This window comes from Leptinotarsa decemlineata, unplaced genomic scaffold (assembly GCF_025532065.1).
Source record: "Leptinotarsa decemlineata unplaced genomic scaffold, Ldec_3_MD MMD2_tig00000882_RagTag_RagTag, whole genome shotgun sequence".
Lineage (NCBI taxonomy): Eukaryota > Metazoa > Arthropoda > Insecta > Coleoptera > Chrysomelidae > Leptinotarsa > Leptinotarsa decemlineata.
The window spans coordinates 13,735,456-13,759,360 of NW_027412556.1; the positions used below are offsets into that span (position 1 = coordinate 13,735,456).

At 36.0% G+C, this 23,905-nt stretch overlaps 1 protein-coding gene across 9 annotated transcripts in view; it reads left to right on the forward strand.

Annotated features, from left to right (window-relative positions):
• The window catches only part of LOC111517713 (maternal protein pumilio), a 402,140-nt gene that overhangs the window by 185,010 nt on the left and 193,225 nt on the right, over nucleotides 1-23,905 (forward strand). For 7 of the 9 annotated variants that reach the window (XM_074175054.1, XM_074175059.1, XM_074175055.1 and 4 more), the window contains one exon: nucleotides 12,090-12,492. In XM_074175054.1, the coding sequence (XP_074031155.1) occupies nucleotides 12,090-12,492 (403 nt within the window). The remainder of the gene's footprint in view (nucleotides 1-12,089; nucleotides 12,493-23,905) is intronic. The other 2 variants (XM_074175057.1, XM_074175058.1) reach the window with 1 other exon arrangement.

Here is a 23,905-nt window from a genome sequence, read left to right on the forward strand (position 1 = left end):
AGTGGGTGTGAGAGTGAGAAAAATCAACCGACTTCGTTATATGTGTTATAGTATATACGAAGTCAATTCGAATGGCATAAAAACTAAATAGTTACCGAACGTCGGCAGTTTCTTTGTATGACATGGGCGGCGTGGTGTATTACGAGGTCTAATCATTATTTTTATGTGGGAGGTTTCATATAGTATTAACTAGTGATTTTATCAGACCCGTTAGGTACATTAATTTTTTATTTAGCTGTTCGGGTTGACTCCGTATAGACTATAACACCTTGATCGTCATGTGAACTGATAGATGGCCCACGCAACTAGTTTACCATCAGGCTCTGTGATCTCAACACTCAATATGGGTTTGGCACTGTATAATGAAATTCAGGGCATTAATTTTTTCTGGCACATTATGAATTGTTGATACAGGTGGCCTATAGAACCAGAAATCACTCGATGCCCGAATATTTTTCGAAAAAATACCGCTCAAAAGAATTCATTACATGTATTTCAACAAGGAATTCTCTGATATTATACTGCAATTTCGCCAGTGTCCATATATCGTTCTTTGAAACGGTTAACCATGTATGATCTATTTCTAAGGAGTTGTTTGTGTGAAGTGAAAGTATTCAAAGAAGGTGTCTCAGACGTACTTTAGGCCGCGTGAGCCTAACGTCACATCTCAAATTCTTAGTGTTTTTTTTTTGCAAAAGTTAAGGAATAATTATATGATCTTAGTGAGGGGCAAAATAAATCGATCTTATTGGGCAGTTGACTTGTTGAACGGAAATAACCATCAATTCTCGGCTTGTGTAATCTAATTCGGAAAGATAGCAAACGCGAAACAGCTGTGCTCCATCGTTGTTTACGTTCGTCGATAGTTTTACGATGCGGCTGGTTAGTTACACGTATCTCGCGGGCTGAGTCCAGCCCTGTGCGCATCATCTCGCGGTTCAAGGCCTCGCGTCTACCTTGGCTCGAGTCAATGACACGTGCGTGCAGCATTACTGGCACCTTGCTAGCTGTTTGGCGACGTTGCCAAACTTGCTGCTCGAATGTCTGCAGATATTTTACGTTCCCTATGAAGGTGTTTTGTCGTTTTCTGAAAAGAATTCCATATAAGGTGGGTATTACAAATGAGCATAAAAATTAAATTTGAAATTGTTGTATGTGAATCTGTGATCACGATATGAGTATATTATTTGAAATAAATATGCCATCACCGTTAAGGTATGTACTAAAGGATTACTATTACAGAAAACTAATTCAAATATCCAAAAATTGAAGGATTAGAATTATACACAATGGAAATAACTATAAAAAATATGAATCAGTTGTATATAAATATAAATATTAATAACTGTTTCGAACCTGTATATTTCATCATTTTCATAGAAATAGGTAAAATTTTAGCAAAGTCAACAATAATTGTTCTCTAGTCCTAATGAATACATCTATTAAATATTTCAATGTGACCAATAATGTTGACCATTTCTCTGAAGAATTAAATTGTTGGTTTTTAAATCTTCCTTTATTCATCATCAACTCCATTTAGTTCGTCTTTAGAAGTTTGAAAGCGAATTATTTGATAGATGATAATCGCTTAGTTGAGTTTTCCAGCTTATGCAGTAATGAGAAAATAAATATTTCAAAAATAAAATATCGAAATATTCATCTCTCCCAACTACCTACACAGTCGGTGGTGAAAGCCTGCTGGAAAACAATTATTTCCCCAGCTAATACTACGCTGGATATTGAATTCTATCCAACAGACATTTTTGCAAGATACCTAAACAGATTCAACCTAAACAGCAAAGGGTCTGGGACTCGATTAATTTTAACGCGGCTGCATGTATGAAACCGTCGTTCAATAAAAATATTGTTGAGTTCGTGAACAAAGCCCCAAGCGTGAAAGAAGTAATTTCTACTCAATTAACATTTCAAGTTTGAATTACGTTACTTTGACATTCGATTAAAACGGCGACCTTTCCGGAAGAAGACATTTTCAAGTTTATTTACCAATGTGGAGATAAAATCGTCGATAATTGGAATATTGGAACATTTCAGCCACTAGGTTGAGGGTATAAATTAGGATAATTGTCCTAATGATGGTCTGAAATCAGCAAAAACCAAGTAATTCTTCACCTTTATGTGACCATAATATTTACTCACAAGAAAGATAAATAAACAAGTTTGATTATATGGATACTATCTAAACACCTCAATTTTCCATGATTTCTTCAACATGAACGAAGTGATGATATAGGGCAATATCAATAGCAACCATAAAATATGAAATCTTTCACGTATAGTCAGTATGAAATAGTGATATGGAAAGTGACTGCATATAAATATGCTCTTGCCACGCAAAAGTATTTTTACATTCATAAAAAATATGGGCCCTTATTACTTGATGAAACAAATAATAAAACAAACTTTTTAATTTTCTCTAACCTCAATTAGAATTGGATTTTTGCATATAATAAGTTCCTAGTTTTATTTTGTATTTACAACGTATTTGATAAAAAGTTTTCATAAACTGTAACGTCCAAAGTAAAGCAGAAACAGACGTAACGTAACGTCAAATTCTGTTTCAAAACCAACCTCACGCTGGTTTTGAATCATGAATACATTTCAAATCATAGTTAATGTGACATCATCGTTTCAACGACAGAAGGAATGTATTTTAATCACAGACGAATATATGAACGCCAGAAAACACATTTAGTTTCAGTAGAATACAAAATTTCAATCTTCAATAATTAGCCGGGTGTTGGCAACTTTTTCAATGCCCTTTCACCTTTCTGCAACATTTCACCATCAAATTTATTACTAAAAATGAATCACCAAAAATTTTAGGTTTCTTGTCATTCAATATTCAATAGAAAATTTTGTAGGTTATTTTCCGAACAACTCTATGAAATGTCAAATTCTTATCAGAAATAGTACCTGTTTTGGATTTATTATATGCCAGCGGTTTTATTTCTACCTTTTATCAGTATGCTATTTTCAAAACACGATACTGTAGCTGACCAAAATTATGATTACAGTAATTTCTGTTTTAAATCTTCAATCTGGCAACGCTGAGAGTACTTCATGCCTACTGTTTCGCCACACGTGTTACGAGCACTGCTTCCACCTATGTTTCGCGGTTTGCAATTGATGCCTGTTGGTGCGGGACAGGTTACGCCACCTGTCTGACGATAGATGAACCTAAACACGTGCACCTTCGATCCGGTTTGGGAACTTGCTTTGCTGGGCGGTGGTGTCTCCTGGCGAGTAAGTTGAAAGACAGCAGGCTAGATGCATGATACAATGAAATTTGGACATCACTCGATTTCAATCAGAGCGGGAGACTTTTTAATGAACATTCAGTGTTACTCGATTCTATTGTGGAGATTAATAAAATAGATGTTCGTGTTTCATGATTTTGGTTATAAAATATACACAATGAATGAAATAAGGAAATTGTAATACTACCATTTGATCATTCTACAGTAAAATTTTCTTTGGATTGGATTGGAAGATGTTCCATTTAATAGTGACGATAGTGATTACAACAACCGACTATAAAAATAATTTTGTTGCTTGCAACTGGTGAAAAGTAATGATGAGAATAGTTATTAATCTACCAGGGGTTTTGAGTACTTAGAAACCCGATGATTTCTGTCGAATAATATTAATAAACTTGAACTACTGGATACTTTTGGCATATCTCCAAAACATTTCCACGGCTTCTCTACGGTTCAAATATTGTTAACGAAGATTTTAGTGGCAAATAAAAAATTAACTTGGCTAATTACCATAATTTGAGCGAATATTTGAAGCGAATATCAAAATTGTATCAGCCTAAATAGTATAGTGGTGTGGCTAAAAAAGATGTTTTGAAATTCATTCATGAGATACCGAAAGAGACACGATAAACAATGTTGAATTGGTATTGAGTTCGTGATTTGAACATTGTTGAAGAAAACTTAGTGAATGGGTTGAAGCTGATAAGAGACGATTTCTCACTGTGTGCATGGAATATCGGCAAGACTTTTGGAAGAGACTGAAACTGATATGAAACGTAAGCAGGGGTGATAATATCCACTCTTACGAAAACGAAACGACATTTTGAAGGGAAAAGTGAAAGAACAAGTATGTTTTCGAAAAATTGGATTTCAAGGATGGTAGGCATACCTTCTGGATCCAACATCATCTTAAATAAATAAATATGTCACCCAAAGAATGAAACATAAATCACTAACTATGGTTTCGTGCAATATATTTCTAGATAAAATTGCAAGGTTTTATTTTTATTAGGACAGAAAAATTTTTGGGATGACAGTTGTCCATGTAAGTGATTATGTATAATTATGTTGTGTAGGAATCCTGTGAATGATACCTGATTCGGTTCCATTACGAATATTTTTGGATTACAAATGGAATAGAAAGAATATTTTTCGTATAATTCAGCGTTCATATAAAAGTATTTATTTCGCAAGTATTTTTCTTTCGTGTAATTCAATGTTTATATGAAAATGGCTGTTTCAAGAGGTTTCTTTTCTTGTGTCTGAAAGTTACTTCATTGCATGATCCATACTACTTTGTATAAAGTTAATTTTTTGAAAATTTCTAGATTCTTCCAGAATTGATAGTTTATATGGAGTTAGATGCGGATTCAAGCAAATTTCATGTTTTGTAATTTCATAACGGAAGCCCAATAATGCGTTGAAAAGAAAATGCTTTTTATTTTCTTTATTTTCTGCGCAGTCTAGAAAGTACATCACTACTCTTTTGGCAACCAATCAAAAACTCCAATAGTGATTGCTAGATTTAATTATTCCTACTATTCTACTTTTGGACATTATAGGATAATTTTAGGTAGTTTCTCATTTGAAGTTGCAGTGGCGTTGAGCTCTGGTGATATCCAGTTCTTTCATATAGTACTTGTACAATTTTATGAACTGCTGCGTTCAAATCGGCAGATGTTGGTAGCGGTTTGAATAAATATTAAGTGCATTAAATTTAAAGTATTACATTACATTTTGAAAAGAGACTCCACTTCGGTTTGTCCATTCTGCCCAAACAATATTGTTTTATGTGCGACATAACCAAAGATACATAATAGCTCGAGACAGTTTAACGACAATAATGTTGCCAACAAAACCGCCTGGAAACATTGACGCAACGAATAAGCGAAAATCTAGCCGACTAACTCATCTAAACGGATTACATTATGTATTTATGTATTTGGCTCACTCACACTCGAGCACAAACACGATATTGTTTTCTTTATGGCGGCGCATACACAAAAGAGGAGAATACGGGTATCTGGAAGATGTGTATAATATTATGGAGTTGCGGCAGCTTACATTATGGCGACAAGACAGAAACAGACAGCGTTGCCCTCGCTTTACGTCGTTCTGTTTTTATGACCGGATTCGAGGTTTGTTGGTATTTTCGAACTTTCGGGCACGTCTTTTTGTCCCGTTCTGTTATGTGTTGAGCGCCGTGCCTTACGAAGTTGGGAACATGTGTTTGCTATTGTTTCGTAGGAGCCAAATAAAGTTACTTTGTCTCGACAAACCAATCGTTTACATTGACACCTATAAGGCCATTTTGATCGTTGTTTTGGTAACTTTTCGGTAGTTTCATTGCGCCTTGTTTTATCATTCTAGCACAGCAGCATTTAATAATAATAATAAATGCTTGTATTGAAAGGTTACTCAGTACAAGAGATAATAACCTAATCTAACAAATGACACATGATAAATCAAGGGAGATATTACTCTTCCATCCATCCATAATTTTAAAACAAGTAGAATTGTTAGTCATAAACTCCCTCAATCATAACATCATCATATTCATAAATAATGTAATTTTTATAATGATGCAGTTATGCATTAATACCGATAAAACGTGACATTTCAAGCAATTGGCACGGAATAGTAAACACCGTTACTCACTGAAAGAAAAAAGTCCTATTCATATTGGCACTCGGACACTTAGGTGAGAACTCACTGCAGATTTTTTCGAAATGTGTATGCCAGTAGTAAGGATTCTGAAGAACCTCATCTAACACTTAGAGAGGAATGCTTGAAATCATCGAGACTGGTACATGACAAGATTTTAGATGCTTTCGAAAGTTTAGAAATTGAGAAATGTAAAATAAGATATTGTAACAAATTAAAGAATTAACTGTCTCAAACAAATTTATTTCTAACAATATTTCACCATCACAAACTAATTTATATTCAACACTTGGCAAGTAACACTTAATTTATTTCCACTATTTGAATTCCTTGTTTAACCGCTCGATTCACTTTCTAAACTCAACTGCTCACTCTGGACGAGAAGCCGGCCTTTTATATCGGTAACGATCTCTCTAGATTTCTTCAGTGGTTTCGGTACTCATCTATACTTTTCGCGGCGGTTTCAGACTGCATTTTTTTTCGGCGAGTCATGTACTTATTCGATGAATTGGCTGCCGTATGGGTCAGGGGAGGCTTCAGATACTTTACATTGCCCCCTTCTTAAAGACGTTTCGCCCCGAAATTTCATCCTTGGCGTGTGTCGATACCTGCAGGACTCCCCATATCTGCACTGTGAAGTTCGATGGAAGTAACACTCCACAGTCTTTATGCTCGGTCGTGGAAGATGGTTACCGCACACCAAAATCTTGATGCAGCTGGATCTGAATATCGTTTCAATATGCCAGCCTGTCGAGCCCAGAGGCTAATTTGGGTATTGCCAAGTCCACGAGATTCTGGTCGAGCATTGTGTCCCTCAGTCTGGCAAGACTCCTCCAGACATCTTCATAGGACGGTTTGTCTCGAGAATGCTTTTTGGTCACCAATTAGAAAACGTTTCTCTGCCCTTCTTCAACTGTAGCACTCCTCCGACTTCTGGATTATGTTCTCGTAATGTTTGGAGCTGACCGAATTACTTGAATACCACAGCGATACCCCTGGGCATTTGGAGATCCTCTGTCACGCAGTGAGCTAGTGCCTATTCAACTGGAACCTTGAAAATGTCTCGTGGCTCTTCTTGAGTTACCCCTTGTATGACCTACTATCCGTTCGAGTATAAAGACATGAACTTTTGGAACGTCATTTCATCCTCTGGTGGTCTGAGGGTGCGAACTTGGTCGTGATTTCCAGCATAAGGAGCAAATCTATTAAAATGGACGACCCTAAGCTTTCCTCGAGGTGGCTTATGGATTCGGTAGACGAGGTCATTAATTTTTTCATGATTTTGTACGGACCTTCCCACGAGTTCTGCAACTTCGGTGATAAACCACGGCGTCGCTTAGGGTTGTACAGCCAAACTAGGTCACGGGTTTCGAATCCTCCAGCATTCGCCTTGATGTCATAGGCCTTCTTCATCCTATCGCTGGCACTCCGGATCTTCAGACGGACTCGTTCATGGATGTCGTCCATTCTCTGCCGAAGCTTGCTGACAAAGTCTTCCCCCGCAGTGTCTTGTTCTGGCGGCGTCCCAAATTTCAGATCGCAAGGAAGCCGCAGCTCTCGGCCCATTATAATACTGGCAGGGGTTTGGCCGGTTGACTCGTGCACTGCCGAACGATAGGCCAACAGGAACAGATGGAGGTAGTAGTCCCAGTCTCGTTGATGGTCAGAGACTACCTTGGACAAGTGGCGGTTTATGGTCTTATTCATTCGTTTCACCATTCCATCGGACTGTGGATGTAAGGCTGCGGTTCTGGTCTTTCGAATGTCCAACCGTTTACATATTTCTTGGAACAGGTTGGACTCGAAATTTCTGGCCAGGTCCGAATGCAGCTCCAATGGGACACCGAATAGACATATCCATTCCTTCACCAGGACGTCAGTGACGGTAAAGGCTTCCTGGTTGGGCAGGGCATAGGCTTCTGCCCACTTACTGAAGTAGCCCATGGCTACCAGGATGTATTGGTTCCCATGGTCGGACTCTGGGAATGGGCCGGCGATATCGATGGCGATTCTCTCTAAGGGACTACCCACGTTATACTGGCGCATTGGAGCTTTCGGTCGTATCCGAGGTCCGTTACTGGCCGCACATATATCACATTTTCTGCACCAGTCCTTGGCGTCGGCTTGACAGTTAACCCAATAAAACCATTGTCTTACTTTCTGGAAGGTCTTCGTTATTCCCAGATGTCCTCCAGTGACTCCATCATGGATTTCTTTGAGCACCTCCCGACGTCTGTTCCTGGGTACCAATGTCTGTCGCCTGTCTTCTCCACCGTCTTCAGAGTCCAACACCCGCTTCAGAACTCCGTTTTCCAAGTTAAGGGAGTGCCCAGAAGGACTGAACCTCTGGCGAATAACCTGCTACCTCCTGCCACGATAACTCTTCTTCCATCGGATGACTAAACCAAGATCTGGGTCTTTCTCTTGGTCTTCCTTGATTTTATTATCCTCCCGGTTGTCGTCTACAGTTGTAGTTCTACAAATAGATGCGCCCTTCTCTTCTGCTCGTCGGCAATGTGATCAGTCATCGGGGCATCGTTACAATATATAAACGGTGATAAAAGTCCCATTCCTATTCACACTAATATGTAATTACAGGTGTAAAAAGGTAAAGAATAATCAGTCAGGTAGTAAATAACAATAGTGTAGAAATAAAAAAATTCTTGCAATACTGTGAAAGCATTAACTGTAAAGCTGATGATGCTAACTTGGTGAGCAAAATGCATGTCACGAGACACCATTTCCGCGAGGAAAATGTGTTTTCAAAATATTTGGAGAACAGGAAAACGCTTTGTTGTTTCAAGTCTGTGATTTTATGTAAAAATTCAAAAGATGACGCTCGTAGGTAACAAAAAAATTAGAAAAAACAGGCAAATGAACTTGACCGTCTTGTACTTAAAGTCTTGTCCGTATGCGGTAAAGGTATGGTTACAACTCAATAAATAGGATTTAATTATGCGACATGCGAGACACGAACGGGCGTATATCCGTAACACGATACTAATGACTGCTGCAGCCGAAACTATCCGTAACCTCGGGTTCGTGATTAAGCAGACGACGGGATTTAGTTTCGGGACGATTATTTCGGCATAAAAGCGTCGTCACGCTCGGGCTGGTATCTCGAGAACTTCTGACGACCCATGACGCAGTTAGCGACAAAAAAAAGAAATAGACGAGGAATTATGTTACTGTTATTAGATGTTTCTTAGGGGGGATTGCAGATACGTTTTTGTTGTTGGTTGTTCAAACTGTCGCATAATAAAAAGTTTTCATTTGCATTTACTTATTTAAAAAAATTGTTGGGAATCTTCCCTTAAATTATTTTGTCATTTCTGGCAGTAGGGGTTGTTGAAAAATGAAAGCTGAACTGAAATATCTGTTGTAGAGTGAGGATTTTTGAATTTCGTCTAAGTCTCCAGAAAACCTTGTGGTCTTAAGGGTTCTTTGCTTTTTTCTTTTCTTATTTTTTAGCACTCGTTCAAACCATCTGGTTTCAATTATTCAAAGATATTACCTGAGCTTTTCAAAAGTTATTAGATTCCTCTTTCAGTTGATTCCCTTAGCATTTTGTTGTAATAATCAGCATCTGCTGCTCACCTTATTATTATATATGACCTTCCAACAGGGACTTCTGAATTTTGACAATTGATAACGGCCATCTTGTCAATTTAGTTGTCATTTATTCAGTCTGTTTTGCCAAATCACCAAGGACGGATATAGCATTCAGCAACACGTGCAAATAATGAAATTGTTTTATCGAGATGGGTGTTCTCTTCGGGCAACGTACCGCGCGCTTCGTCCATTTTACGGTCGCCATAATCGTCCTACCGGCTACTCGTAATGCTGTAGATGAATTTGAGTCCACTGGTTCGGTAAACGATTGACCAACACCCGTACGTTGAGGAAACGCAAGATCTGTCGAAAACATCGCCGCTGTCTATGAGAGTGTGCACCGAGGAAATCGATTTCGCTTAACTTGTCGAATTTTGCGTCGTGACTTGGCCCTGCAACCATACAAGACTGACCCAGGAACTCAAGGTGAATGACTTTATACAACGACGTGTATTCGCTGAATGGGCTCTGGAGCATTTGGCAACTGACCCTAATTTTCATCGAAAAATTATCTTCAACGGTGAGGCCCATTTCTGAACTGATGGCTATGTTGAACAAACAAAATTGTCAAATTCAGAACAATACCAATGCCTATGAGATTCAAGAGCGTCCAATGCATCCCGAACAAGTTACTGTTTGTTGTGGATTTTGAGCTGGCGGCCTCGTCGATCCATATTCCTTTGAGAACGACGGTCAGGCCCTCACTTTCAACGGCGAGCACTATAGGTCGATAATTACCAACTTCTTTTGGCCTGAATTAGATGATCTGGACACTGTGGTTTCAACAAGACGGCGCTACGTGTCACAAAGCTCGTGACACGGTCGATTTGAGGGCATGTTCATCTCAAGTGGAGGTGATGTGAATTGGCCATGAAGACCGTGCGATTTGACCCTGTTAAACTTTTCTTGTGGGGTTTTTTTGAGTTGCAGGTGTATGCGAACCAAACAAAAACAAACCACAGCGGTCCTCAAAGCCAACATAAACCATGCCATCGGTCAAATTCAGTCTGATTTATGCGCCACAGTAATGGAAAATTGGACGTTTTGGATGCGCTCTACACAGTGCAGCCATGATGGACATTTGAACGATGTTATATTGCACACATAATGGCATCAATAGGTCTTTCAAACGATTGAAAAATTCCGATGATACCTCACACATACTTTGTTTTATTTGAATTCAAAGATAGGAAGCGCCCAATGAAAGACCCTATATTTGTCCTGGACTGAGATGACTATATTGTCTGCATAGTCCAGTCTCTATATCTGGTATAGCCCAGAAACCACCACAGTCACCAAATGTAGATAGTCAACGCAGAGACACAATTCAGATTCTTTGTGACGGATAACTCAAATTATATCTTACATAACTGATTTCTGATTTTTTGTTAACAGTAAATTAACAATAACTCATAGATAACAAATGCAAAAGACTGCATCTCCTAATACGCATACTATCGTAAATTAATCTAAATAAATGAACTTTAAACGTTCAAGCCAGTCTCGAATATACCTACACAGTAGGTTGAATGGACTGATGGCGTTGGATTATATTCGACAGGCGTCAGTGCGGGAATCTCCACAGAAAATTTCCTGCATATGCAATTGGCAATACAACTGAAAGAGTCGACCTTCAATTTTGGAACGGGTACACTTGCAGACCGGTTTCGGGCTTATTAGCCACTCATCAGTGCAAGATAGTGGCCATCATCGACCTGAAGTCAATGATATTCCATTATTGAAAATCAGAATTCTTTCAGAGTATTTCATTCCTCTTCCTAAGTTGGAGCGAACAACAAAATGCCACTCCATCTAGTGGACGAAGTACTAACCAACTGCATATCCGTAATTTGCCCGATTCCTCTGAATAAGGAGAAAAAACTTTCTTATTAGTCAGTGGGCTATGCTTGAAGATTGACAGTAAACAAATCTAAAGAAATGAACTTTAAACGTTCAAGCCAGTCTCGAATATACCTACAAAGTGGGTTGAACGGACTGACGCCTGTCGGATATAATCCAACGCCCTCCGTGGTATTAGCCAGGGGAGTAGTTGTTTTCTGATAGGCTTTCAACCTACTGTGTAGGTATATTCAAGACTGTCTTGAACGTTTAAAGTTCATATCTTTAGATTTGTTTACTGCCAGTCTTCAAGCATAGCCCACTGACTAATAAGAAAACTATCGTAAATTGTTCAACTCTACCCTTATCGCGTATTTGTACAATCCTTTCCATCATATGCAATGTGTGGGGACACTTCCCACACGCTGCTGAAGTGAAGGCGTGCATGACTGCAAAATCGTCTTTAAAGCTCTACAGATTCATATGGTTCCTAATGCTTACATTTTTCTGTGCCAAATTCATATAAAAACCAACATACACTGATGGTACCAATAACTGATGAAGCTACCATATAGCAAAACGCGTTTTAAATGAAATTCATTGTGATATGCTGCCTATAAAACCAATAATTTCTTTCAAAGTTATTATTATTTGAAAAATTATATCTTGATCGATCGTGTCTACATTATGAGATAGTTTCCTTTGCAGTCGGACGCCAGGCAGCCGTCAACCCTCCCCCGCCGAGGAGGAGCTCAACAAGAACGGCGGTATAACCTTGGACCAAGCCACCGCGCTCGCCGTCCTCAAACAGCACCAACAGCAGCAGCAACCGCAAGAGCAGCAGCTACAACCGCACCACCTGCACCATCTTCCCGGCCATCACTTGGCCCCGCATCTAGGCGTCACGCTGGCCGAATCGGTGAACCAGCAATTCGAACACTTCGCCGCCGAGCAACAGCAGCAGCAACAGCAGCAACAACAACAGCAGGCGGGCAACAATCCTTACGAGCAGCAGCACCAGTACGCGCAGCCTCCTCCACAGCCGCACCAGGTGGACAGCGCAGTTTTGCAGCAGCAGCAGCACAACTTCGATGTACAGGTGAGTCAGAGTTTGATCAAATTTTGGTGTCAAGTAATTTTCTCCATCCGTAAAAATAATAGTTCCATCGTTATGATGTAAATGAACGACTATAAAGTATACACTAATCAAGGGTAATGAAAAAGCATAAAGTAAAATGGGAAAGATCCCCAACTGTGCTTTAAGTAAGAGTTAAGTATCACTTGTAAAAGTCGACAACAGATCAGCTTAGCATCTGGCTCGCCATGCTCGACAACCTTTTTTAGTCGCTGTCAAGTCATATAGATTTTTTGAGACACATCAAATCTCACGCCCAACCATTAAATTACGTAATCAAATTCACTCTTAGTGGGTGTCTGATCTGTAAAACGATTAATACACCAGAATGGGTGTCTAAATGATTCACTAAATAAAAATATCCATGTTGAGTGAGGTTGTTTTTATACCGAATGTATGGTGAAAATGAACAGACTATTATGAGACAAATTGGCGCAGTGGGTATATCTGCACGATAGGCAGTTTAATCTCTGAAGCTTATTGACATTGGTGCAGTGAATTGAACAGTAAAAATTGAGTAAATATTAACCTTGTTTAACCTAACAAAGTTCCACTTCTTTGGGGTGCTAAGAATTTTAAATATGCATGCATTCTTCTAATCACCACTTTCTGTAATACAAACAATTTTGAGTTATATTTCAAGAATGAGTTACGTCTTTGTTACAATGTACACATGAAAAAGTTGAATGGGTGAGGGATCAGTATACTCGACGAAAAACTATTATTTTTCCGTTTACGTTTCGGATAGGATTTACAAGGCAATTTTATTATATCTATTATTAATGAATTGTTTTCTTCTAAAGGAAAGCAAAACTCAGCACAAGTTAGTTTTTTCATTTACTTTGAAATATTTATATGATAACGAACATCCACACCTACAACGATTCGTCCAACAAAAAACATGACTAACAAATCATTCGCATGAACATGATTTAGAAAAACTTTCCTTTGGGTCCCTACTTTTCCAATAAATCATAGAAAACGAAAAACTCTTGAATGCAAATTTTGGATACAAACTGAAGAAATCGAATATAAACGTGCTAGGAATCCCACGATTGGAGGTAAGACCTCGTTAATCCACATGTTTCGGCTCCTGATAGTTGTAGTTTGTAAGGCAGCGGCGACAGCTAGTTAACAGTAAAACAGATTTCAACCATATGTGTTTCCATCACCCCATTGCACGTGTTATCCAATGTTGCGAGAGATTCATTAATTTTTTTAGATTGGACTTTCGACAGCTCAACTACTAAATTGGAAATTGATTTGATTGATGCGAATTCTTCGAGGGTTGGGTTGCTTGATTGTTTGACAGGGTTGTTGTTCAATCTTGTGTGAGTTATTAAATCTGGGTGAGGCTTTTTTGGTTCAGCTTTTTTTTCAATTTATCGGATTAGGACCCTCCTACGAAACAGGTTATTTTAAGAATGTTTCTGAGAAATAATTGATAAACGTTCTATATTGATATTTGTTGAGTCTAGAAACAAAATTATATCATAATGACAGATGTGAATTGATTCAAAGCTCATTTTGTGAGTACTTGAGAGTGTCTCATTCGGTTTATTGGACTTTGTATCTTTTCAATATTTCAATATTTTTAAGTTTATTTTTTTCAAATTTGCAGTTTTCTAGCATATCTCCATAATTCCCCAAATATGGCCAACTAAAGAAAATCAGTATTTTCCTTTCGTCATAATAATTCTGACGTATTTTTAAGGTTTTTGTACCGTGTACCCGAAATTTTTTCTTGGCTTTTGGCAGCTTTTCATTCATATAAAAAAGCTTGCAGATCAATAAGTTGTGGTGTCAGTCTTTCTAGATATCCCACAAAAAATATAACAATAAATATTCAGAATATTTTCTATGTACTTTTAATTATTGATATGAATAACAAAAGTGAAATTCAACTTCCATTAACTACTTATAACTACTCTAATTTTTTTCACATTTCAACATCTTACGACATCTGCATGTCGATTCGCGGATTCAATAAATATTTTTGATGTTTTTATTCCAATAAATGGCGAATGAAGCTTGGTTGATCCGTTTTGGCGAATTCGCCAGTTCGTCGTGGCGAAATAATTTCTTCTCTTGTATCATTGAAATTATAACGTATCAAATGAGAATTTAGATACTAGAAAAAGTGGTACGCTGAATCAAATTGTTTTTTGTACAAACTGATAAATATGTAATATGATCTTGACTAATTTGAATAAAATTCTAAGATGAAAAATATTTTTTATAAAATACGTAAATCTTGCGATTAGCTTTTATATCACATAAAGTTTGTGATGTATTAATGAATTTAATTCAATTTTTTTTTCAGGCGTGGTAAATGAAAACTCAATGTATGGGTGACGTTAAATTCACAAAAGAAAATACTTCTACGTGCTCTTTGAAATCTAACCTAATAACGTGACTTTTATGTCCTGAACGACATACTTTGAACCTAATTCTAGTCTAGTTTTAACAGAGTTAGTTCTTCATGCGACTCAAGGCCATATGTCGAAAGTTTGGAGTTTCGCATATAAATAGATTTTTGTCCAAAAAGGTGAGCTAGTAACGGGAGATGTCATTTCTACTTGGGGTTCATAATTCAGTTATAAAATTTGAAAATTCGAGATTCTCTTACTTGAACGAGTCATGTAATTTTTGTACAGGGTAGATTTTATTCGATTCCAAACTAAAGGTTGAACCTGAACACCCACAAACTAATCACTATTCAATGACTGATGAAAATGACAGAAATAGGAACATTCTTTGTTCAAATAGGCAAAATGCCCAGTTTAAACTTCGAGTTATCATTTCGTTTATTATCATTTATTTTATAATAGATGGTTTACATACTTCAATATCAGATTGAAATAGTGGGTTTGTACAACGAACATAAAAAATCTGCAAGAACCACGGTTCCTAGATAATAACTTTGCTGGTAGGAGAGCTTCTACAGAATGGCCATCCAAATCCCCGATTTGACTCCAGTGGTTGAAATCAAAAGTTTACGAGACACAGCCAACTAGATAGATTTTCTCTTCAGTTTTACTTTGTAGTTCTTGATTGAATGCAATTCATCGTTGTAATGTCAAAAAGTTACAAGATTGGATACAGGATTGAAAGAGCTCTTGCCTCTTGCCTCTCGACTATTATATTCATTTTTTTGACATGTGGGTTGTCATGGTGAGGCTTTGGTTACGAAGAGGTTGATCTTTGTATAGAAATGTGTTCTCCTGAAAAGTTAAATTCAAATGTCTCTTGATTTTTTTTATAGTATGTAGCATTATCATCAAATGACTTATTCAAAGACATTTTGGAATTGTTGGCTCATCGAAATCTTTAAGTTCACTTTCAAATAAAAACATTTCGGTTGTATTTTTTTCCGCAAATGTTAAAATCGATCTTATCAACATTTCCATGCCGTGAATATTTGCCGATGAGCTTCATCAACTAGAGAAAACTAAAACCCGTCCACCTCCCTTTCGTTTCATTATTCATGGCCTTGATAGGGTTTCATTATTTAAAAGTTCATCGTCGATTGAAGCGGTTGTGTCGGGAACGCATTTGCCGTTCGCGTGGACGTGGCAATTTAATTAATAGGTAAATTAATTATTCGGTTATCACTCTTGGGGCGTGTATGTGTTGGGGACCAAACCAAATATTTTGTGACTTTTGTTCAGATACGAGGCCGAATAGTATGCTTTGACACGATATTGTACTTGTTTGTTTCAGTTTATCGCATTGAACAGCCGAAAAATGTTTTTTTTGTGTTGAAAACACCCCTGTTAATTTTTCCTAATATCATTATTACTATTTTGAAATCAGTTTGGTTAGAAATTAACTAAAAGTTATTCTATAATATATAAAAAAATGTCCGTTTTCTGTTGAAAATATTATTTTCGAAGATATCTAGCCTGATTGGGGTTATTAAAAAAGACTTCAAATTGACGTCAGTTTTCATCACACTTGTCGGAGTGAAAGATATTTGAAATGTATTTCCTGTTAACGCCGAAATTATAATTGTTTCGTACATTTTTTGTATAACAAAGAATTAGGAATCCAGAACTCATTAAATACTCTTTATTGATAATTTCTCTTATCCATTGTTCAATATGGTATTTAGACCTCATCTGCTTAACGAAGGCTGTACGTCACCAATGTGTTCTGACACTCTCGTTTCCATTTGACCAACCTAATAACAATTTTTAGATATTTTCGTTGAAGTATATTCATTCCAGAAAACAACTAATTCATTTGTATGCAAATATTAGATACCAAACGATATATAAATGTAGGGCTAGGATATTTTATTGAAAAATATTTAACAATTTTAATGTATGTGCATTACATCAATTGATGTTTTTTTGTAGGGACTTTCACTGACCTGATAACTTATTCAATAGTTTGCTACCTAATAAGAGTTGCATAATGCTTCGGCAAAAATAATAATTTATGAATTTGTAGTACCATGATCAGACAAATTCTTCTTATAATGAGAAAGTTACACAATAATGGTATGAAGCACTAATCATTATTAGGTAAACATACACACTTCAGACTTGGATGTCTGTAATTTTCGATATTTATTTCGTTTTCAGAACAAAACACAATCTTGAATGATTCATAACACAGTTCTGAAATACTGATCCATTATCGTTGGCGTTATCAGATCTCACAAACAAATGGAAACAAGTCACGCCCGGAAATACATCAATAGACGTCTTTCATCTCGATGAGTACGCTTTTATCGTGTAACATCTGTGAACGCAGATATGATGACATCATTGACAAGAAGAATTTTACAAAGAAATGTTTCGAAAGTCATAGTCTAATCAACAAGTTCAAAAACATGAAAAATAGAGAAGAAAGTCCTAAAAATATGAGTGATAGCTCATTCGATTCGGAATCACCTCTAGAAAAATGTTTTTGAAGGATTTTGGTGCAGATAAAAAATTACAATTGTTATTAACAAAATAAGATTAAAAAAAATGGTATTTAGTTTTTCGTTAGTAACTCAAAAAATAATAATATTTAAGCATTTTTGAAAAAAGCTCGTTAAAGAGGAGGAAATTTCTTATAAAAAAGTTCCGACTCCCGAAACTCCATCTCCATTATTTATAATTTTAATTTGACGTTGAAAATAGGGTTCCGCGCGGCTGTTGCGGCATGCGCGCGCTACCGCTAAATAGTTTATCAAAAGAAATAATTTTTTTGTCACATAAAATGTCATTTTAAAAGTTTGAAAAAATCTAGTATCTTCTTAACACTTGAATGAATCGAGTCCCGTAGAAAAAAGTTTTATCACCATTTTTTAAAAAGTTATTCAATTGTTAACTAACAAATTTTTTCCCAATCTCCGTTGGCATAAATAATGGGATAAAAGGTATAAATAATTGGCCTATAAATTTTAAACTTCGTGGAGCCCTTTTGCACCAGTCACCAGTCTTCATACGATCCTGCGATAAAAGTTCATAAAAATGTATTTATTTGTTAGTTATGATTTTTTATAACTATTGCAAAATGAAATATGTAAAAATTGTTGATAAACATTTTTTTTTCAATTGATATTTAGCTATGTCTGTTTTCACATTAAACAATGGCAGTTATTAACATAAGATATGAATTTTTTACGAAATTTGTTCATTAAATTGTTTTGAACAAATAGAGAAACTCAATATTTTTGAAAAAAAATTTTTTGCTATTTTGTTGTCTAGAGATAATTATGATTTTTTTTTTCTTAATTTTAATTTTTAAATGTTTGAATCGATTTTCTTATAATTCGATTGTTTAAATAATTTGTTAAGAAATAATTTTGCTTCTAAAAATCATAATTTACACTTTTAAATAGTTTGGCAAAAATTTTTTTAGTTGAACAATTTGTTACAAACAAATATTGACCAACGTCATATTTTTTTCTGAAGCAGAAAAACTTATAAAAACAGCTATAAATAAAAAAGTGCCATGAATTTTTTTTTATTTATTATATAACAGGTATAAGGAGGTATAAGAAAACTGAAACAAATGTATGGCACTTTTTTATATATACCTAGCTGTTTTTAGAATTTTTTCTGCTTTAGAAAAAAAATATAACGTTGGTTAATATTATGATTATTATATAAATCTAATGTAAATTATGATTTTTAAAAGCAAAATTATTTCTAAACTAATTGATTAAACAAACGAAATATAAAAAAATCGATTTTAAACAATTAAAAATTAAAATGAACTTTTTTTTAATCATAATTATCTCTAGACAACAAAATAGCAAACAAAAATTTTCAAAAATATTGAATATCTCTTTTTGTTTAAAACAAATTACGTAAAAAAAATCATATCCTATGTTAATAACTGCCATTGTTTAGCGTGAAAACAGACAGCCAAATATCAATTGAAAAAAAAATTATCAACAATTTTTAGATATATCAAAAGGACGAAGTTTAAAATTCATAGGCCAATTATTTATACCTTTTATCCCATTTAACGATATTTTTTCTAAATTGCTTAAATATAAATATTTTTTGAGTGAATAACGAAAAACTAAATACTATATTTTTTATCTGAGGCACCAGTCAATCTAATAATAACACTGATGATTTTCAAACAAGACTCAACCTGAACTGAATATTTCCATCTTTTGGTATTATGAAATATCATTAATATTGTATTCACTAATCTCAATTTGGCTTTTTGAAGTTTTTATTCTATTAGACACTTTTAAAGCTTCAGTTGATCAAAACGGTGCGTATCCAAAGTTTTTTCTATTGCTACATTCTTGCACATCGTGTCGACTCGCACATGTTGATTAAGTAGAGAGGGTCTTCCGTTAATGAGCAAGAAGACGAGCGCACGCGATTTTGCGTGCCGCCGTCGCTTCCAGGGACCGCCGCCGACCGCCCCCGTGTCCCAGATAGCCGCTGCACCCTTTGCTGCCGCCGCACCTTCGGGAACATTCAGCGGGGGTGTGGTGCGTACGCGCCCTTTCCGGCGACTGATACTGATGCTCCAGGGGCGGCTGTCGGCGGCCATCTCCGGTGATTTTAATTAAAAATAACGATATCGAAGGGGTGAAAATAATTTTTTGTTACTTTGTTTCGTTTGAAATCATTGATAACATTTCAAATATGGTGTTCCACGAAGATGCCATTTTACCTCTTTCGTATCACATCAGATATGCCTAGATATTTCAAGAGGTAACTTAAGTTTCATCGACAAGAATTTTTCAAAAATCGGGAAAGGAAAGCAAGAGAAAAATTGTTGTCATTTTGTTATGTTTAATCAAAATACATTTTTGTGGAGGACACAAAATTTTTTACCGTTTTTTTTTGTATATTACCTTTTCAAAGTCTGAAAAATGAAAAAAGTTGAATCAGTAAAGAGTTATTTGAAGTGTAATGTACGGGGAAAATGAAAAGTTACTGCGTAATATGAACTTGTATTCATGAATTTTGCGTATTCATATTCCTCTTGAGTCTGGGGAACAGAAAAAAGTCACAAGGGACTAAATCCGGTGAGTATAAGGGGTGGACAATCGCTGTCATGGCGTTTTTTGTCAAAAATTTCTTCACGGAAAGGGCGGTGTGGGCCGACGCGTTGTAATGATGGAAGAACCAGTCGCCTGTGCGCCAAAGGTCTGCCCTTTTCTTCCGGATACTCTCCCTCAGTCTTTTCAAAACCTCCAAGTAGAACTTCTGGTTGACAGTTTGACCCGGGGAAACAAACTCCGCGTACACAACACGACGTTTTCATCAGTTCTTGACGTTGAGGGGCGTCCTGAACGAAGTTGGTCTTGGTCTTCAATAGACATTTCTACATTTCTAAAACATGAAAACCAATCGTAAACTCTGGTTTTACTTAAGGCAGCATCCCCATAAGCAGTCTTGAGCATTACAATAGTTTCCGCGGCCGATTTCCCCAACAGGAAACCCAAATTTCACAGCCGCGCGTTGTTCTCGATAATCTGCCATTACGTTTTTGCCAAAATGTAAAAAAAGTTGTTTTACTAAAAAAAAAAAATCTCACAGGCGAACCGATGCACTCACAGCGACACAACTTTGCACACTGACGCAGGTGGCGTGACAGTAACGGACATGTGGTCAAACAATGGGTTCCCCCACTCTCCCTCCCCATCACATCGTAATTCCCGTTTTTTGTGAAAAACTACATATTATTAACTGTAAAAATACAGCTATTTTTTCCATGTGACAACATGGACAACAAACACTCTTTAATCGACGAAATTGCAAAGCAAACTGATAATCAGCTGTTCCAGACTACGACACGTGTTTTTCATTGCATGAATAAACGATAACATTCCCTAATAATTTTTTTTTTGCCAGTCAACAGTGTTTTCCAGTCAATGTTTTTGCACTAAGGCGACCAGCGATTTTATCGTTTTTGCGCTCAGCAGATAGAAGTATTCATAAATTGGCTATGTCACCTTGTTTCGCTATATATCTGGAACGTTATCCTTTTTCCAATCACCCATTCAAATTGTATAAAAATCCCAATTTGAAAATCCTCGACGATCAACTAGAACTATGCCATTCTCAACAAATTGGAATTTGTGGATTTTGGCAACTAGTTTAGGATCCATTGGTATTTGGAGCAATCTACAAGTGTTTATGGATAAATAGTCAGTTACTTTGGTCTTCATCTTGAAGATGATCACTTGGTGATCGAAACACATGTCGATGTGTTAAAATAACGGTTTGGTGTTGGGGAACAAAAACTTCAGTAATATTCATTACTGCAACAAAGGTTCCAAACAATGCATCACAAGTAATATTGATATGTTATAGAAGTTAAATAATTATTGTTTTGGGTTTTCAGATATATTGATTTTTGTCATTTCAGGTACCTATTGCAGGTACCCGAAGGACATTAACTATAATACTAGTGTATATTCAGAGATTTGTTTGTCAAAATGCGCCAGTTCATTTGGGTATGGTTTAAACCGTAACGGAATAAAAATCTTAGTAGAAATTAGACAAGTTATTTTCTTATTTGATATGAATTTCTTCAAAATGAATAGGTCATCAATCGAACAAATATTTTCAGTATTTGATAAAAAAGGTTGGAACGTTTGAGAAATGGCAAAGATGTGTGCTCTGTTCCATATGTGAGAAAGTTACCAAGAGATAAAACATAAATTGTAAGGCATAGCATAGAGAATTATAGTGGATATAATTCTTACAAACATTATAGTGAAAAGAGGTGTATTATGAGACTATTTTGAGAAAAAAACTTGTATTAGTCACAGCTGAAATAACCGTCAAATAAAATTGGAAATTTTCAATAAATAGAAAAATTATTGTATTATATTCGATAGGAAACTAAAAATTACTCGTAGGAAGGATCTAAACAGTTGACGTAAACCATGGCAATACTACAAAAACTCAGATGAAAACTAGTCTGTAAAGTTGGACACCATAAAAATAGGTAAATCTAAATAAATGAACTTTGAACGTTCAAGCCAGTCTCGATATACCTACACAATAGGTTGAATGGACTGACGCCTATCAGAAAACAACTACTCAGGAGAGTAGCCAGGAGGCTATTACCACAAAGGGCGTTGGATTATATCCGACAGGCATCAGTGCAGGAATCTTCACAGAAAATTTTTTGCATATGCAACTGGCAATACAACTGAAAGAGTCGACCTTCAATTTTGGAACGGGCACACTTGCAGACCGATTTCGGGCTCATTAACCACTCGTCACTGGCTTCAACGATTAAAGTTCATTTCTTTAGATTTGTTTATTGCCAGTCTTCAAGCATAGCCCACTAATGAGAAAAAAATAAAATAAAAATAGGTTATAACAGTAATTCAGTACGTGTTGATTATCATCCAAGGATTTAATTTCGTTCGTTACACTTTCAGTGAAGGATTGTTTGTTTTTTGACAACTCTCCCAATACATCTCCGTTTTTTATGTTTTTTATCTACTTGCCAGTAGTATCAAACATTCTGTGAGTCTGCCGATCGATTTTCTATTTTCCTTGAGCTCGTTCCAATACAATGGCTGAAGGAACTGAATCGTGGTATCATTATAACGCCTTTCCGTGTTGGTTCTCTTTTACGAAAATAATTGGCAATATACTAAAGTTTTTTTGGCTTCCAACAGACTCGATAGTTGGGTCGCGTGTGGATTTTTTTTCCTCCAACCGAGTCTATTCACGATGTATACACATTGATCAGTTTAAGAACATTCATCTTTCATAAAGAAGACCATATTTGAAATGCTGAAAGTTTTTAATTGAATAACACCGAATACGTTGTGTCGGTGTCTCTTTTTGTTTTCCCTTCATACATGTTATTCGTATATGAAGTAGTTTTTTGTTTCTGCTGAAAAATGTAGTATGTGTAGTTTGATATCGCTTTGGCGGGTGATAGGTATTGCGGAAAGTTTTTTCCCGGAATATTTTCACGAGAATTATAATCCGGTACGGCAGGCACGGCGTCAGTGGAATGCAAGATCGATAATGAATTTCCTCTGAATATTTACTAGAATTTTTGCCGCGTTGCTTGCTCGTTTATTCATCGGTTTAATAATGGATATATCTACCTATTTTCTAACCTAAAATCACGTCAAAATGGAAAGGAAAGTAGGGAAACTCAAATTTTAGATAATATTGTTCATCTTTTTCTTTATTAACTTCCAATGAATGATGGTAATTAGTTTAGTCAATAATTTTTTCGTCAATACTAATTCAATCATATTTTTCATAAAAAGACTTCTTCATCTCCTGAAGACGCCAACTTGATTGGTGAAAGGCGTATCGAGAAAAGTATTACAGTTCTGGTCATTGGGAAAAGTGTCATTTTTACCTTTTATTTAATATTTCAATTTCAAACTATCCAAAGAACAATTAATTTTTCTAATAAACTCCTAATTACCAACCCGAATGAAAATAATCATAACCACTTTGCAAATCACTTTAATTATGTAATAAGCCCTTAAAATGTATTGGTATAAATTGCTCAGTTTTGAAAAAGGTGGTCTAGAGGTGTCTTCAAAAATAACTCAAAAACAGCTAACGATATGCAAAACACAGCTACATTGCTGCAATGAATAGTTTTTGAGTTATTTTGAGTACATAAATAAATAATTGGGGTCGTATTTAGAGGATTACTTTCATATTTAAAACAGACATATATTGTCGAAAACTTTAGGAACCAACATGTGTTTCTTATAACTCATTCAGTTTTGACTTTTATGAAAAACTGAAGTGAAGCTTTTTTGAAGCATTTTGAGAATGTTTCGGTGAGTTGCTCAGAGAAATTCATTAATGTTTGTACTTGTGATCGATTATTTGGAACTTTTGTAGTAGTAATGAATATTACTGGAGTTTTTTCCCAACACCAAACCGTTATTTTAACATCTCGA